Source organism: Antrostomus carolinensis, unplaced genomic scaffold (genome assembly GCF_000700745.2).
Source record: "Antrostomus carolinensis isolate BGI_N321 unplaced genomic scaffold, ASM70074v2 scaffold15372, whole genome shotgun sequence".
NCBI classification, from domain to species: domain Eukaryota; kingdom Metazoa; phylum Chordata; class Aves; order Caprimulgiformes; family Caprimulgidae; genus Antrostomus; species Antrostomus carolinensis.
This window is the reverse complement of record NW_010299073.1, coordinates 1-17198: the sequence shown is the minus strand read 5'-3', so window position 1 is coordinate 17198 and position 17198 is coordinate 1. Positions and strand designations below refer to the sequence as shown.

General features: G+C 38.7%; 1 protein-coding gene across 1 annotated transcript; it reads left to right on the top strand.

The window, feature by feature from the left end:
- Window positions 1-540: 540 nt before the first annotated feature.
- LOC104520865 (integrin alpha-2-like) lies at window positions 541-16141 on the top strand (the record flags this gene model as incomplete). The annotated part of the gene is made up of 11 exons (XM_010162673.2): window positions 541-587; window positions 2306-2415; window positions 3964-4055; window positions 7519-7633; window positions 8013-8140; window positions 9177-9325; window positions 10434-10584; window positions 11030-11195; window positions 12408-12481; window positions 13942-14080; window positions 15996-16141. Coding segments are annotated over exons 1-11 (1317 nt in total), but the record flags the coding sequence as incomplete, so codon positions are not given.
- Between the last annotated feature and the right edge of the window lie 1057 nt (window positions 16142-17198).

Below are 17198 nucleotides of genomic sequence, written 5' to 3'. Positions count from 1 at the left end.
GACAACTAGTGCTCAGGCATGCTTCTCCTCCTCTCATTCTCACTCTGTGAGTGAAACTGTGCTTGGGGCTTCAGATAACCCATGGCTGCAGAGCGATGCCAGTGCAGTGCACAGTGATTTTTGTGACCAGATGGAGTGGTACAGGGGGTATTTCCGAGAACCATGAAGGTCATTCTTTGAAGAGCAGCTGTCTTCTTGCAGGGACTCTGAAATACATTTGCCTTCTGTGAAACTAATGGAAAACATACAAATGTTTATAAATGTATGCAGTGAAATGTTGAGCTTGACAGTTAATGCTGAAAAACTGTTCCAGTTTCAAATGCAGTTCTGCCATCCTTTTTAAAGCTCTTTTCTGTTTCCATGAAAACTGTTAGCCCTTCCTCTCTCCCGTGAGCCCAGTTAGCATTTCATAACTGTGAATAACTCTGTAGTACCTAACAAGAAGGGACTGTAACACCATGTCTTCCTTTTGTCAATCACTGCTGACCAGCTCCAGCCCTCTGTGTCACCACAAGTGTTTGAGGGTTGTATCATCTATCGATGACTGATGTTTCTCATGAGCTCTGGTTATTTGGTCCTGAGCTATGGTAATTTTAGTTTCCACCGTGCAGAAAAGGCTATATTCCTCAGAACATAATAAGATCAGAGGCCTCCTCACAGCTCGTGTAGCATACACTGTTTTTATAGAGAGAGGTGTTTATATGAACCTGAACTGCAGGTTTGGAGATGCTAAAAGTAAAACAAAATCCTGCCTGCGTAATCACTGTTTTTCAACAAGGTAATTGAGAAGGAGGTAGGTATTTTTAAAATATGCCTACACATAGAAAATATAATCTGAAGTTACGCCCAACCGAAGTGGTAAAACAGAGTAACATAATTTGTGCTCTTAAGTTTGTGTTTAATTGAGATGAAATAAACTTTAAAAAATGCAGTTAACAGTATTTTCTTTGAGAAAGCTAAAAAGGACTCAAACTATCTAAAACTATGTATTTTTATCAAAGCCATTTTATTCAAACTAGTTATAAAATTGTAACAGTAAAATGAGATGACCCCTGGAAAGTTAACATGATATATAGCAATTGCTTTGAAACATAATAATTTAACCAAAATGTGTTATTTTTGTAGCGCAAGGTATTTGCATTAGCTACCTATAAAATTTCAGAGGACAACAACTGAGCCTTTACCAACCTATTGACCAAGTGAAAAACATCGCTTCTTATGAAACTCCATATTCCTACTGCTTGTCCTTTAACTGTCCCATAAATGCATTAATTACTACCATAGACTGTATGTTCTGTATGTTTTCTTTCATGTTCTGTATGAAAGAAAAGTCATGTTCCTGCTGGAACAAATTCCCACAGTCCTTGCTTTCTAATAATCTGTTTGTTTTGGTTTTTTTTCATATCCCTTGAGATCATCTTCCTATGATTGTGCTTTGCCTTACCCACATTTCACTTCATGTTAAACTTAACATAAAGAGTTGTCCTTCTCTTCCAGCCCTACGCGGCCGTATACTGTCTGGTGGTTTCACTCCCTCAGAGAGTTGTGCTGAAAAATAAGTGTTCTTAAGCAGTGTTTCCAGGGGGCGAATTAAATGTTTTTGTGAAGGCTTTCAGATGAAAATTAAAGGGCTCTTGAGGAGCAAATACTGGAGGGGAAACCTTATGGCAGATGGAGGAATGAGTAAGAGAAAGTGAATTACTTTGTATTGTAGGCACAAATTACCACGTCTTAACTTTCTTGTTCAGGATTAAATACTTCACAGATACTTCAGCCAGCTGTTATCTCCTGTAGTATTTTCTTTCTGACTCAGTGTTGTCAAGGTGTGGTAGTGTTCAAGCTCAGACATAAGCATTTGACTGTTGCTGAGCAGATCCTGTAGGAAATGTTTCTTATCAGCTAAAAGAGTAACTTAAAAGGGATCAGTTAACCATTAACTGACAGAACAATACATTTTTTTGTCTGTCAATCCTCAATGTATATATTTCTAAATTTGTATGCATCTATATGTATTAATATCTTTACTGTTATTTCTTCTGACACTACAACATAACGTCAAAGAAACAGTATACATATTTGAAGCAGCCTAATCCCCAGAGGCTTTTCTACCAAAATTGCCCCTGGTGAATCCAGTGTATTAGCATGCAAGTAAAGCTTCTGAACAGCTCTGGAGAAGACTCTCAAATGCCATAGGTACTATATCTGGTAAAAGCCGCTTTGCCTGTTACCTTCAGTGCACTATGTGATAATACTGATGGACTTTTCTAGTATCATTAAAGACTTAATGAAGTTCCTGTTACTTTAGGTTGTTGGTTGGTTCACCCTGGAGTGGCTATCCAGCTAACAGAACTGGAGACATCTATGCATGTCCTGTTGGTACATCCAAAAACACATGCAAGAAATTGAACTTACAAGGTAAGTTGTAATGAGTAGTGGTTCGCTACAGTTGCTCAGTTTTTCATCGTTTTTATGCCAGGCCATCTTATTAAACCTTTTCTTAATTATCTCTCTGCATAATCTCAGTCTGTCGTGTGCGTGTCTGTGTGTGTGAGTGTGCTGCAAGGACTCAGTGCCAGCTACTGATGAGACTGGTGTGTGTGTGTGGGTGACAATTGGTGCCTGCCTCTGGAGTCAGCCCCAGCCTGTGGTGCCAGCTACTGCAGCCACTCAGGTCTCAGCATCAGCTGCTGGAGCAACTGGGGTCTTTAACCTCCAGCCATGGGGTGGGACTGGTGTGTCCCCCAAAACTAGCTGTTGGCAGGACCAAGGCTCTGTGCTGGTGGCTGGAGCAGGACTGCAGGTCACAGCCCAGGGTGGCTGGTGCCAGCTGCTGCAGGGATGACTGTCTGTATCTTCCTCAAACCAGGTGTGCGTGTGAGTATTCACTAGCAAACCAGCCAGTTTAGGGGGACCTCAGGTCCAGCTATCGGGCAGTGAGGTCTCCATGCTGGTACTCCCAGGGGGACTTGCGAATGTGGGGTGCATGGGGCACGAGTGTGTGTGTGCTTGCTCAAGCACCAAGCTGGCTAGTAGGGGCAGACAGGGGGGTCCTGCTGGTACCTGGGGGATCCAGAAATGTGCATGTGTTTGTGAACCCAGATAGGGGAGCTGTGCCTGCACTAGTGACCTCTTGTCTCTGCCAGCTCAGGAGGAGCACACTCCTGGTGGGTATGTGGGTGCTGCTGAAGGCTACACCTTGTCTCTAGCAGTCTGTGTGCCCAGCCCTGGCAAGGTCCTTGTTGCGTGTCCATGTGTGTGTCTCAATACATGCTCAGCTTTACTGGTGCCACATTTCTCAGCCTGGGCTGGGCTGGGCTCCCACGGCCCAGCAGGAGAGTCCTGGGCCAGAGCAACTAGAGAAGGCTGCCACGCTCTTATCATAGCTTAACACTTCTTACATTTGTATTTTAAATAGCACTTAGTGAATATGTATTACATGAAGCCTTTTCTGCCTCTGTGTGTTTGCAGACTGAGCATAAAATGGGTTTCACTTTTGGATACAGTGAAAACATGGGGCAGCAGAGCATGCTGAGATGCCTACTTTATTTGTGGTGCGAAGCATTTCGGTCCTCCACTGCTCCTTCCAGGTTTTCGTCTAAAGCCTAGTACTGAATCAGAGGACTCTGCTGTTCTGAGGAATGTAACAGTAGCTGCTCAGCTGCAGCTACTCAGACAGCCAAAAATACTCAATAGGTAGACCTTTTCTTCCTCTCTTTTGCCTTCAGCTGTCTTGAGGGCAAGTACTCTAAATGGCCATACTTAATTCATGTCTGTAGTTAATGGTTAGCAAATTTTTTACAAAGATTAGCTTTTATTTCTTTTGTCTCAGAATTGTATGCAGCCATTTGGAAAAGGCTTCTTAGATTCTTAGAAATCAAGCTTTTGAAAAGGAATTGTAACTTACTAAATTGCTTCTACATCATATTTACTCATCTGTCATTACTTAATCTATTTTTATTTTAGCTTTAATAAAAATTCCAAATGTGACTGAGATAAAGGAGGACATGAACCTTGGCTTGACTCTGATACAGAACTCAAAAACAGGAGGATTTTTGGTACGTATCAATGATGTATTGAGTACACACAGAAATTCCCGAGAAGAATGAAGAAACTAGAGTTCTCAAAAATTTTAATAAGTTCAAGCTGAATGTATTTTATTATGCAGCATAGATTAATACATATTTTAAAATATTCCATCCCACTTTCATTACCTAAGGTCCAAAATCAGGAAAATTATGAATTCTCTCTTTTGTCATTTACCTAAATATCCTGTGGAAGGGTACATAGTAAAAGATTCTATAATTTAAGTCAGACAACACAGGCAAGAACACTTCCACCATGGACATCTTTCAGGCAGTTTTGTATTGTATTGTTCTGATTATTAGACAGTATGGGATCTTTCCTTCACCACACACACTTGCACAGCGACTGTTCTCCTGAGATGTTAGGATTTGTAGTCCCATGAATCTGTGATATGTTTTATTTGGTTAGTGAGCTGGAGGAGGATGCATTTTCTATGTGTCTGTTCTGAAAACCACTCTCCTTGGAGCCTGTAAAACTGATTTCATAATTGAAAGAAAGTTAATGCCTGTTTAGTGTGCTTTTTTACAATCTGAACCTTCAGCATGAAAAGTGTTGCAGTGTAGGTGTATTCCAGTTTGTTGCACACATTGTAGGCATGTGCAGTAATGAAGTGAAATAATAAACTACAGAAAAAGAGCTTTGAGTCTCACTTTAAGCTTTGTATTTTTCTGTTGCATCTTCATAGTAATTGCAAAGGTATTAAAATATTTACTATCTTCATTACCACATAGCCCAGTTCACTGAAGTACTTCTGTAGATTTAATTCCAGCCTTTCCAGCAGATTTTTTTGAGTTAGTAAAGTTAATCATAACTTCAGAATGCAGCAACAGTGTTCTTCCTGATTGTAGGTTTGAGAAGACACTGATTAAAAAAATCTTATTCTGTCTCTTGGATAATACCTTTAATTGCTGTTAATACTGTCCTATGCATACCCACTTTTAATCAGTATCAGTAATTGTAGTGATTTAAAACATCTCATGCAGAAAAACCTGTGTTTTCTAATAGTATTTGTACTGCTCTCAGTTAAAAAGAATTTCATGATCCATATGTTATTAATTGACTCTCCTTAAATTGCATGAAGTAACAAAAAAAAAGTTGAATAATGCTAAGACATGAACAGTTAGCCATGTCTCTGGCAATAGAAGTGCTTTTGACATGTGGAGAAAGGGGTACTGGAGACAGGTGCTTATCTATGGCTCAGCTTCAACAAAAAACAAAAGCCCCATGACTCAGTTTTGGGAAGAACTGGACAACAAGCCGAGACTGTCTGCTTGTAACTGCAAGCTGCTACCAGACAGGTCTTCGCTCCGAGATGCTGTCTCTGGCAGCTGGCCTCTGTGATGGGCTCTTCGGTTATGCTCAGGTCTTCCTCCTCCCAGCTCACTGTGCTCCTTCCTCCTGTTGCTGCTTCTCTCTCATCTTCCACCTACTTGCATCCCTCTGTGCTGCATCCCTGGGCTGCTGCCATAGCTCTTGTGTCCTGCTGGTTCAGCTGTTTGATGCCATGTGGTTGCTTCCCACAGGTATCCTAAGTACAGGGCAGTCATTTCCACGTGCTCGTTACATTTTTCTGAGGCATACTTAGTCCTGTTAGAAAAGTGCTTAAGAATTTCACTGATAGTTAAGAACTTTTTTATGGATTTCTGATCTAATTTTCTAGCAGTTTGTTTTTGAGGCAGTGCTGTGCCTTTGGTTGAAAGGAACAGCTCCCATTTCCCTGCATGTAAAATCTCCCTTCTATATTTCACACTCCACAATTGTTCTCCTTTGTCCTTTGTTTTGCTAAACAAACACAGATTTTTGGGGCTGAAATGTGTTTTTTAAAATATACCTCTCTTGAACGTGAATGACCAGATCTATTCTGTATTCCACATGAGTCTTTCCAGGACATTATATAGTGTGTTTGGTATTTTCCTATCTTGACTGCAAGTGCTTCTTGTCACATATTGTTAGGCCATACTTGCTTTGCATGCTGGCTGTATGCTGTTGGTGACCCTGCAATCAGCTGGTTCCTGATCCATCTGCTCCCCTCTCTTTCAGCAAGTGAAAGAAATGTAAATTAAAAATAACTTTAAACTCTCCTCCAGCTTCATAGTTACTGATATAGATGATTTGTTTTGTACCTCTCACCTCTGTAAATAGGTCAGTCTTTTCCAGTAAAACTAATCATACTCCAAGTAGCAGATAAAGGACCACTTATCTCAAGATCAGATAACATAAATATACTTACTCTTCTCCTGTCTAGAAAATCTACCATCTTATCAAATATGTTAGGATAGTTTGATGTGGTCTACCACCAGTGTGTGATTTAGCTCATTTTCATTTACTTCTGCCTTTAATTATCCTTTTTTCAATATTCTTGAGAAAAGGGTAATAGTGCTGTTCACTCTTTCTTCTCTTCCTAAATAGAGATGGTGCATTTTGTCTGTTCCAGGCTCTCCTGACTGGATAGGGCAATCAGAAAGTACATGTAATGAAGTTCTTGTTTCTTTCAGAACTGCTGGACAGAGGTTATGTAGAGGTTACATTTCTTCCTTGAGTTCCTAACATTATTTTCTTTTAAAAAGAAAATCCCTTCACCCCAAATATCTTCCTGACAAAGTACTGTCTCATTATCTGTCTTTTTATCTAGGTACTTTTGTAAAAATACTTCTAATATCAGAGGTGGCTGTCATGCAAGCAGCTGGTTGATCCAGCTGAAAACGTTTATTTTTACAGAGATAATTTTCAGCAAAGAAGCAAGATTATCTTCCCTGGAAGGCAGGAAACAGGTAGCTGGGGAGTACGTGAGACCAGGGCCAAACTTCTCCTTTTAGCTGCAGCTAAACAGGACAGTGCATACCGTCACTGGAGATGATGAAATAGTTCAACTTGTAAATATTTTGGCAAAGTTAATTTCCCTTGGGAACAAGTCTTCTCAAATTAATAAACATGTGTTTGTGCACTGGTCACAAAATTCTTCAGTCTGGTCAATCGGAGGTCCTCAAGAAAAGCTACTCTCTTCGTGTTTGCAGTGACCTGCATGCTCGTGGATCTGATGCCACCTCCTGGTTCTTAGCAGTACTTCTCTGCATGCTCACAAACGATGCGCAAATACTAGCCCTAGTTTTAAAAGGATTGTTTGTAGAGTACATGGCTTCAGGCAGCACAGATTCCTTGCAGACCAGGTCACACTCTCTAGATGTTATAGCTGCGCATAGTCTGGAGGGGCCAGCTTGCAAAAGGGGGCCCTAGGATGGTCATGAATAGAAAATCTTTTTAACGAGAAAGCCTATGGAAGGGATTACTCTATCACTGTGATTGCAGTGGATTTGGCCTGGTAGCTGAAGAGGACTTCTCTGATCCTATGTGCCTGTAGTCCTGCTTATTGTGCTATATGGATACGGTGAGACAATTATTTGTTATTTTTATAGTTTCTTTTTGTTATTTTTAAAGACTTGTGGACCCTTGTGGGCACAGCAGTGTGGAAGCCAATACTATGCAACAGGAGTCTGTTCTGAGATCAGTCCAAGTTTCCAGATCCTAAGAAGCTTTTCTCCTGCTGTTCAAAGTAAGGCAATCTGTGTGAAACAAATTCAATTAAAAAAAATAAATAAATCAATAAATGTTGTGTTGGGGATTCTTAATTTGGGATTTTTTAAAAAATGTATATGCAAAAAGCAAAATCCTATGATACGCACCCTAAGGACTAGCAAATTGTGACCCAATGCGAATATGAATATGGACTCACTTCTCTGAATTCAGAGGCGTTGCACCAGTGCAATGAATGCTCAGGACTCTATAATAGAGTCCGCATTCTGGCAAAACCTTCCTGGTCTGAAGTGTTGCCTATGTGAGACCTAAATATGCACCTCTAGATTTAGCCAAAGAGTTATAAGTATATTGATACTGGCAGTGAATTTAATCTTCACTATTTGTTTTTGGTTTAGAGTGTTCCTCTGTCATAGATGTTGTGGTGGTTTGTGATGAATCAAACAGCATTTATCCCTGGGATGCAGTGCGGGCATTTTTGAAAAAATTTGTACAAGGCTTGGACATAGGCCTTAACAAAACCCAGGTAAGTCAAAGATGTCTTTGAGAAAACCCAGGGGAAGAAAAAAAAAAAAAAAGGGGATGGGTTTTAATTAGCAATTTTAAAGGAAACCAAGTATACTTTAGCCTAACTGCAGTACCTCCCCCAAAGCCACAGATTATGCACTTGTCTTCTATCTTACCATATTGGGTTTTTTACCTCACAGCTAACCTATTTCAAAAGGGATTAGTAATTTGATTCAAAATATAAACCAACTGAAATGGAAGTCTAGGTTATATGTAGTGCAGTCAGATCTCTTTCATGCATTAGATGTAAAAGAAATGAAAATGTAGTCTGTGGGGATGTGGTAACAGTAGAACAGATTTTTATTTGGGAAAATTTTGTTGCTTTTTATAAAAAACATTTTATGTCTTTACAGTTGTCCATTTTCCATAAACAATTCTGGGCACAAAGACTGGGGCACTGGAAATCTCTCTCCCAAAGGCTGCCTTCTTCCTTGGGCGACTTTGGAAGTGAGGTGCTTAAAAGCTAGGCTTCCTGCTCAGTCCTTTCTGAACCTCTAGCATCTTCTCTTTTTTTCTTTCATACTAAATATACATCTTACCATATGTCTTTAGCTTCACTTGTATTCAAAATAAATAGGGTTTGCAGTGCTGTCAAGTAACTAACCTTTAGGATTTCCTTAGAAGAGATCAGATTGAGGTTCTGTCAGCTTGTAGAATTTTTGCTATTTTTCCATTTTTCCCAGAGCTCCCTGTGTTATTGCTATCCATCAGCTCTTCCAGAAGTAACCAAGCACATATTTAATGCCTACTATTTCAGATTGTTTGCATTAATGTATTGTAGTCCATGATAAATGGCATAAGGTACAAGAGCATTTTAACTTTCTTTGCTTTTCAAATGTGTTAATATTAATTGGTTTTCTATGTGTTGAAAGAAAATTATAACCCTGTGTGCATCTGCAGATCTTCTGCTGCAACTTGACAAATAAGTAAGCATCATGATTCTGTGTAACCAATTGTAACGCATGATAATCTAACATAATTTCTTTATTACATAGGTGGGTTTAATTCAGTATGCTAATGATCCCCGTGTAGTGTTCAACTTGAATACATACCAAACAAAGGATGACGTTGTTAAAGCAATGGAGGGAACGTATCAGAAGGGAGGAGATCTGACTAATACTTTCAAAGCCATTGACAATGCAAGGTAAAGCGCATTGATGATTACTGTGCAACTATTGTAACTTACCTTATGAGGCAATGGGCACATCCTGAATTTCATTCCCACTGGGAGTGAGTGTGTTCGGAGCCTCTGAGGAGGTTGCCAGCGCCAGGCAGAATCCTTCAAGTCCATTTACAGTGCCCTGTGCAGAACATTACAGGGATACATAAACTAGACTTGCTGAAAAGCGTGTCTTTAACCATTGGGTTAAACTCTAGACTAAAGTAGTTCTGCTACCCAACAGAACTGTTTGGGCTGTCATAGATGTCTAAACATGATAATGAATCGAACATAATGGACAAGATTTTAGGAAAGATACAAAACCATTGAAAGAAGTAAAGTTTATCCAGGTATTCTGTGGGACAGGTAACATTCATGTTTGCAGGTCAGGCTTTGGTTGTTTGCAGAGAAAATAAAATCTCGTCTGTTGTCAGTTTGTCACTGCAGCACCAGCAGCATGAAAAATAGGAAAAACTCAAACCAATGGACCGTGGCTCTCAATACATGGACAAAGCTGGTCTGTTTCTCGATAGGAAGATGTTATTTTGCAGTTGAATCAAGGACAGGACTGCAGGCCAAAATGCATGCTGAATCAAATGACCTTGAAAATCATCTTTAAGGACAGACTCAGCCTTCAGTGGAGTCGATACTTGCAGTAGTATTGAAGAACCTATTATAAATACTCTTCCTCTTTTGTTTTAACTTGGTGGAGCCAATTCCTAGCTACTCTGGTGTTACAAAGCATTAATAGCTCTGACAAAAACCCCTTTTTTTTTAGAAACATTTGTACAAAAAAAATACAAAAAAATTTTCCCTGGAATGTACATTTCTATCAGAAATACCATTCAGTTCTGCTTGGGGTTTCTTTTCTGCTTCCTTGATTACATTTCTGATCGCTCTTTGAGCAGTGCTTTGAGAAGAAGCTATATCAGGAGCATAATTGAAAATTCTCATTGCAGATTGTTAATTTCCAAATAAAAAGCACTACAGATGCCCCTTGTCCTAAGTCAGTGATAGACATATTCTTTTCAGTATATATACCGAATTCCATCTATTACAAATTGACATGTGATAAATCCACTTTTTATAACAGACAGTACGCCTTCTCACCTGAATCGGGAGGACGTCCAATGGCCACAAAAGTAATGGTTGTTGTGACGGATGGTGAATCACACGATGGCTCCAACTTGAAAACAGTGATAGGTAAATGCAATGAAGACAATATAACCAGATTTGGCATTGCTGTAAGTAATATTATAATTAAACATATTGCAATTCTTGAAAGATCATTTTGTTGTGTATGTGTGGAAGTGCATGTTCTGTATATAACCTGTATATAATGCCTGCGTTGTTACACTGGTGAGACTGAAACTAGGTGAAATTAATCTTTAAGAACTAGTGAAATATTGGTGGTCTTTAACTTTGTGAAAAAGCAAAACCAATATTACCTGAGCAACTTCAGTGGTTTTCTCCTTTGCCTTGGTTTATATATTTTTCCTATCTGAACAACAGTTCCTTGTGTAGGAATACAGTCCGATAAGTAGTTCAATAATATGAATGGAGATAATTTTTTTTTTTAAAATATGTAGACTATTTACTCTTTACTCAAACAATAGAGAAGGAAATGAAGTAAAAAAGTAACACCGTAATTTATTTCTTTCTTCTTATTTTGTTATTTTTTTACCCAAGGTTTTGGGATACTTAATCAGGCATGAACTTGATACTAAAAACTTAATTAAAGAAATCAAAGGAATTGCTAGCCATCCAACAGAAAAGTATTTCTTTAATGTGTCATCTGAGGCTGCACTACTGGAAGAAGCAGGAACACTTGGAGAGCGCATTTTTAGTATAGAAGGTAAAATACTCAATGTCTCTGAAAAATTAGATCAGATTCTCCCAGCTGATGAGCTAAGGATTTTATTTGACTTCGCTTTAGTGTAGTACTGTGAAAATGAGGGGCAGCTGGAGCTGCAGGCTGCTCCCTGTTTCCCAGGAAAATTCTGGTTTGCACAGCTGCCCCACCCCTAGTCAGCCTGAGCTTCAAGTTAGTTTCTGCAGTTTGTGAGAAGTATTCCCACAGTTGGTGAAAATTTCAGTCAAGTCTTGGGCTTCAGTCATCCATTGGTGGCTTGTCCATATTTATCCAAATGCATTCAGAGCTATTAGCACTGAAGGAGTAAAGGTATCTTTATGCTTGTCAGATTCACCTATGGTTTTCTGTTAATGCTAAGCAACTGTGAATTTGAAAAGCAAATCAGACTTTGGTTACTGATTACAGATTTGAAAAGCTACAGTAAAGCCATCTGTGTGGCATCTGTAGGGGCAACTCAGAGGTATTTCATTCCCCAAAAGCCAGCTTTTTAAAGTCAAATTTAAAGTATGCTTGAGACTCTTGTGACCTGCCCTCAGCCCTCCCTAAGGAGCTTTTCATGGCTGCAGCCTTCCTGTGCTCAGGATGAAATCTTCCCTTCTCTTTCACCTCCATCTGTTCTTTCCCAGACCCATGGTGCTAATCATGTCGGGGGATCAGGTGAGCGTCCACCTCTTGGTTTTTTTTGTATTCCCATTGCTTTCCTGTTACCTAAGTCCTATCTGCCTAGGTTAGGAAATATTCCTGCACATCACAGTATTCCTCAAGACAATTACAATAGTTTTGTAAGTCCTACATGATAATAAAAACTCATTTGAAAGTTATGTATATAGAGTTATTAAAGCTGCTAATTGCAGTGTATTATTAGTGCTTCCTAGGAAACATAAAAAGAGATTAGCCACAGCAACAACATTATGCAGAATTATTCAAGACATCTTTATCATCATCTTCTGCCTTTTTTTGGAAGAGACTCAATATCATGGCTTCATCTTACCAATTTGCCATTAAATCCACCAAATATTCTACCGTTTATTAGCTCTCAGACTTTGATTGTAAATGTTGGAAATGTTTTAGCAGACTTGGTGGATTTGGGAAAGATAACATACAGTCTCTGTATAGATATGCTCAGAGGCAGCAATATTGAGTATCTTGTGTGGTTCTATAGGGTTAACCATATGGGAATATTTGTTTTACCAGGTACAGATCAAGGTGATACATTCCAAATGGAAATGTCACAGGTGGGCTTCAGTGCATATTATTCACAAAAAAAGGTATGTGAATTTAATTATTTAATGATACAAAGAGATGTAATTACATAAACTTGAATGCTTAGAAGTGCAACAAAATAAAACCAATAAAACACAATGATTGATTTTAAGATTTTTTTTTTTTTTTACAAGCAGGAGAATGTAAAATTATCATATTTTTTGTTTGTTTTAATACTTCAGAAATTACTTCTAATAGATACTGTATATCCCTAAAATGTATAAATACACATTAATAGGTGAAGTTGAATAATAGTTTATTTCATGTAATTATTTTGAGATGTTACTCAAATTACTTCAGTGATTTCTGAGTTCACGTAGCATGAAAAATTTGATTGCTCCAATACTTTGTAGTTGCATAAATTGGAAGAATTGAAACCGTATTGTAAAGCTGGTGTATTTCTAGGCAGTCACCAAGATGTAAATAAATCAAGTCTGAAAAGAATTAATCTAATATTTATAAAGTTAGTAATATTTGTTTAAAGCTTATTTCACTTAGAAAGAATAATAAATCAGATATAATTTTTTTGCTAATCAATTTTAAGATTATCTTGACCAAATAAGTCCTTTCTGTAGAATTCAAGTGTGATTCAAGCAACTTTCAACTGAAAATGCAGAAAGGTTGTTTCTTTCTCATAGCCCTTAAAGATGAATGAAATTATTTTTTTAAAAGTCCTCTGTATTTGCACAAATCGAAGTTTTAATTTACCAAGCACTTGGTGCTAGGAAATGGCAAAAATTAAGAAAGATTTGGTGTTTTCTTCAGGAAAATTACACATACTATTCTTACTGCAGTTTTCTATAACATTGTCTCAGTTCAGTAAAGAATTTTAATAATGTGAATAATAGAAACCATGTTTGGTTTATGTGTAAAAGTCTAAGATTAAGTATTTATTTATTCTATATAAATAGATATTCTGTATAATAAGCCATATTAATTTGGATTTTAGATTTAACTCTTTTCTTAAGGGCATCTCCCCACAATACACTTGAAGAATGAAATTTTGTGTCTTTTTCCATCAGCTTTTGTGTGCTGTTATTGACACTTTTGTGGGCAAAGAGCTTTAGCTTTTTCTTAGTTTTGTTTGTCTGATCTTCAGTCTTCTGAGGATCATGAGTACATGAAAGTATAGACTTGGCAAGCCCAACCCCAGGGTGTACAGGTTTAGGAAATGATCACAGCTTTTAAATAAACCCATTTTATCTTGAGTTGCAGTGTGTGAGGAGCTAAAGAAGTCACTTATCCTCTTACAGTAGAAGGATGATAATCTCTCTTAACAGGGCGATAAAGTCCTGCATGAAAATGGTAACTGTAAGCAGCTCCAGTCAGCTGCTTGCAGTCATTAGACTGTACATCACTGCCTTAAACACAGTGGTGTAGGAAATTATGAATGGTAACTTCAGCTTTGGTCACACTTGTTTTCTGAAATAGATAGCTCTAAAATGTTGGGTTTTATTTTTTAAAGGATGTTCTGCTGCTGGGTGCTGTTGGAGCTTATGACTGGAGTGGAACAGTTGTTCAGGAGTCTTCAGACAGAGTCACCACCTTTCCAAGCCATGTGTTTGAGAAAATTCTACAGGACAGAAATCATAGCTCTTATCTAGGTAAGAGACTGAAGTACAAATCTGGAAATGTATCAAAGAACTTGGGAAAATCTGCTCTAGCCAGGGTCTGTTAAGAACTGATATGAGAATATTAAAAGAATTTTGCATCCAAAAATATTTTATTTACTGGTCAATGTTTCATTGAATTAAATACTTATTATGTTTTTAAAATTCTACTCATATCATACTGACAGTTATGGGTATCTTCTGTTTCAATATTTGTATGTTCTTCCCCAATTACAAGTGGATGAGAAGTTGATTGACTTGCTATCATTTCATCTGTGTTCACTCTTTTCTTGGCCTTATCCAGGTCAGTTTATAGTTTTAGGAATACTGATGCAGATAAACAGAGGTCTACTTATAACCCCTGTATATTTTCTAGTGCATGTTTTTGTGACTCTATAAAGCCACTCAGTTTGTCTTCTGAGTTCATTGAAATTTTTTCTCCAAACCTCCAACATGCCTGCTCTGAAAATTCATCCCTGAATAATGCTACTACACTAAACACCTTAAGACTTTCTTAACCTTGAAGTTATTTAAAGAGATGCTATTTTTGCAAATAAGGTGCTCTTTTTCCCTATGGCTTAGCATTACTTGCATCCAATACAATGAATAAATCTAAACCTCACCTAAAGAACAGTAGCTCTTTTGCGTGGGTGACCTCTTCAGACTTTCTCTTTTTCCCTTTTCTAGAATAATTCTTAAAAGGCAAGGTCATTTACTTTCAGCACTTCTCTACAAGGCACTTTCTAGACTATTTGCCTTAAAGTTTTCAGAGCAAGCAATATTGTTGCCTTTTCTCCCCCTTCATTTCCTTTCCATCTCCTTCTGACCCCACTAAGAGCTCTCCATACCAGGTCTCTTTTACCAGCTTGGTGTGCTGCTAGCACATCACAGCTTGCTAGATTGTCTCCCATTCTGCACTGCACCCTCTCACTTCAAATGGCTGTGTGGTCTGTTAATTGGGAATGTGTGGCCTTAACTTGGCAGAGTAAAATTTTGTTTTGTTCCTGCTTGTTGAACTTCTAGTCTCCAGTGATGTTCGCTCCCTAGAAAAACAGTGACTAAACACAAATCTGAAGTAGACTGGTCTAGGTAATGACCAAGGCATAATCCTTTTAGACTATACTCTCTACATTGTTCTGCAGCTTGCTGAAGACCTGCATATTCTGCCCAATCACTGGGATTTTTCTACTAAGTTTAAACTATAGTCTTTATATAAGATTTTTTTTTTTGTTCTTCTGTTAAAATAGGTATGCTGTAATTAAACCACAGAAATGTAAAATATGTAGTAATGCTAGCTTTATAGTGCTAATAGATGTTTAAAATATTTGCAGGTATTAAAAGATGTTTCCTGAAAGCACATAATGTTAGAATAATGGGAATGAGGATTAAAATGTTCAAAGAAGTTCAAGCAACCTAAGCCCTTCAGCTGACAAGCAATTAATATAGCCTGCTGTATTCAGCCAATACACTGGGCTGTGGTTTGGTGGGCTGTGGGAAAATGCACTGCAAGCTTTGCAGAAGCTAGGTGTTCCTTCCTAGTTTGAAGGCTGGTCCAAATGTTCAGCTCAAGTTTCTTTTATTTCTTCATTCCAAAGATACTTTTTGCACTCTTTTTCCTATCTCCTTCACAAGTATGACATTTTTGTGGTCTACATTTTCCTGAATAGGCTAAACTGTTCTCCATGCTATTCTGCAAACCTGCTTCAGCTTGATCTGTGTGTAATTGTTCTCTCCAAAAGACTATTGAAAATTTTATGCATATGTGACAACTTAACTTCTCGTCTGGAAGCATCATTCTCTGCAACTAACATACCAGATTGACTCATTCTGTCTGCGTTTATGGATAACCAACTGACCACTTGTAGTGAACAGCCTCTCACACATGTTAAATGTTGGCTTCTATCCCCAGGTTATTCTGTTGCTGTTCTCTCAACTCAGAGCTCCATCTATTTTGTTGCTGGTGCACCAAGATCCAACTACACTGGCAGAGTAGTGGTTTATGATGTTGACAGCGATGGTAATATTGCAATTGTGCAGTCCCAAAGAGGCGAGCAGGCACGTATATTTCGGTCATGAATGCAGATTTTTAGGCTTCTGTTTTTATGGACTCAGCAGTAAATTGCAGGGCATTTGTTCTGAAAATTTTTCTTGCAATGCATGTAGAATCCACTTCAACTTTTCTCTGCCATTAGACTATTTCAATGAGGTTAACTGTAACTCAGTATTTTAGGCAGTCATCTAATTAGTGGTGAAAGATAACATACAAATCTAGCTAATGCATCAGTCTGTCAACACTTCTAATTGGGAGAGACTCAGTGAGCTCCACTCTACCTAAGAATTTGTGAAGTAGACTACATCAAAAGAGAAATTTAGATGCTCATTCTCATTTTGACCATTTGGAGAAGAGCAGTGAGTTTAGATGAGTTTGGTTTTGTTTGTTTGTAAGACAGATCTGAGAGTAAATCAGGGATGGGGTAGTTTCATGTGCACAGTTTCATATAAAAAAAAATATACCTCCCATAGCGTATTCTCTGTTTGCATCCTTATTGCTGAGTGATAAAGCCATAGAAGCGGCCACCGGCAGAAACTGGACTCAGGCGAGATGAGGAGAGGGGGTTGCTCTCTGTGTCAGCAACCATCTGGAGTGTATGGAGCCCCACCTGGAGATGGATAAGGAACTAACTGAGAGTTTATGGGTTAGGATTAAAAGGAAGGAAGGGAAAGGGGATGTTACTGTGGGGGTCTGCTACAGGCAGCCAGACCAGGGAGACCGAGGAGATGAGGCCCTCTATATACAGATAGGAGCAGTCTCATGTTCACAAGCCATGGTCCTCATGAGAGACTTCAACCAGCCTGATATCTGTTGGAGGGACAACACAGCAGGGCTTAAACAATCCAGAAGGTTGCTCAAATGCATGGATAACAATTTCCTTCTCCAAGTGGCCGAGGAACCAATGAGGGGAGGTGCCGTGCTGGACCTTGTTCTCACCAACAAGGAGGGGCTGGTGGGGTAGCTGCCTCAGGCAGCCTTGGCTGCAGTGACCATGATATGGTGGAATATGAGATCCTTAGGGCAGTGATGAAGGCGCACTGTAAGGTCACCACTGGATTT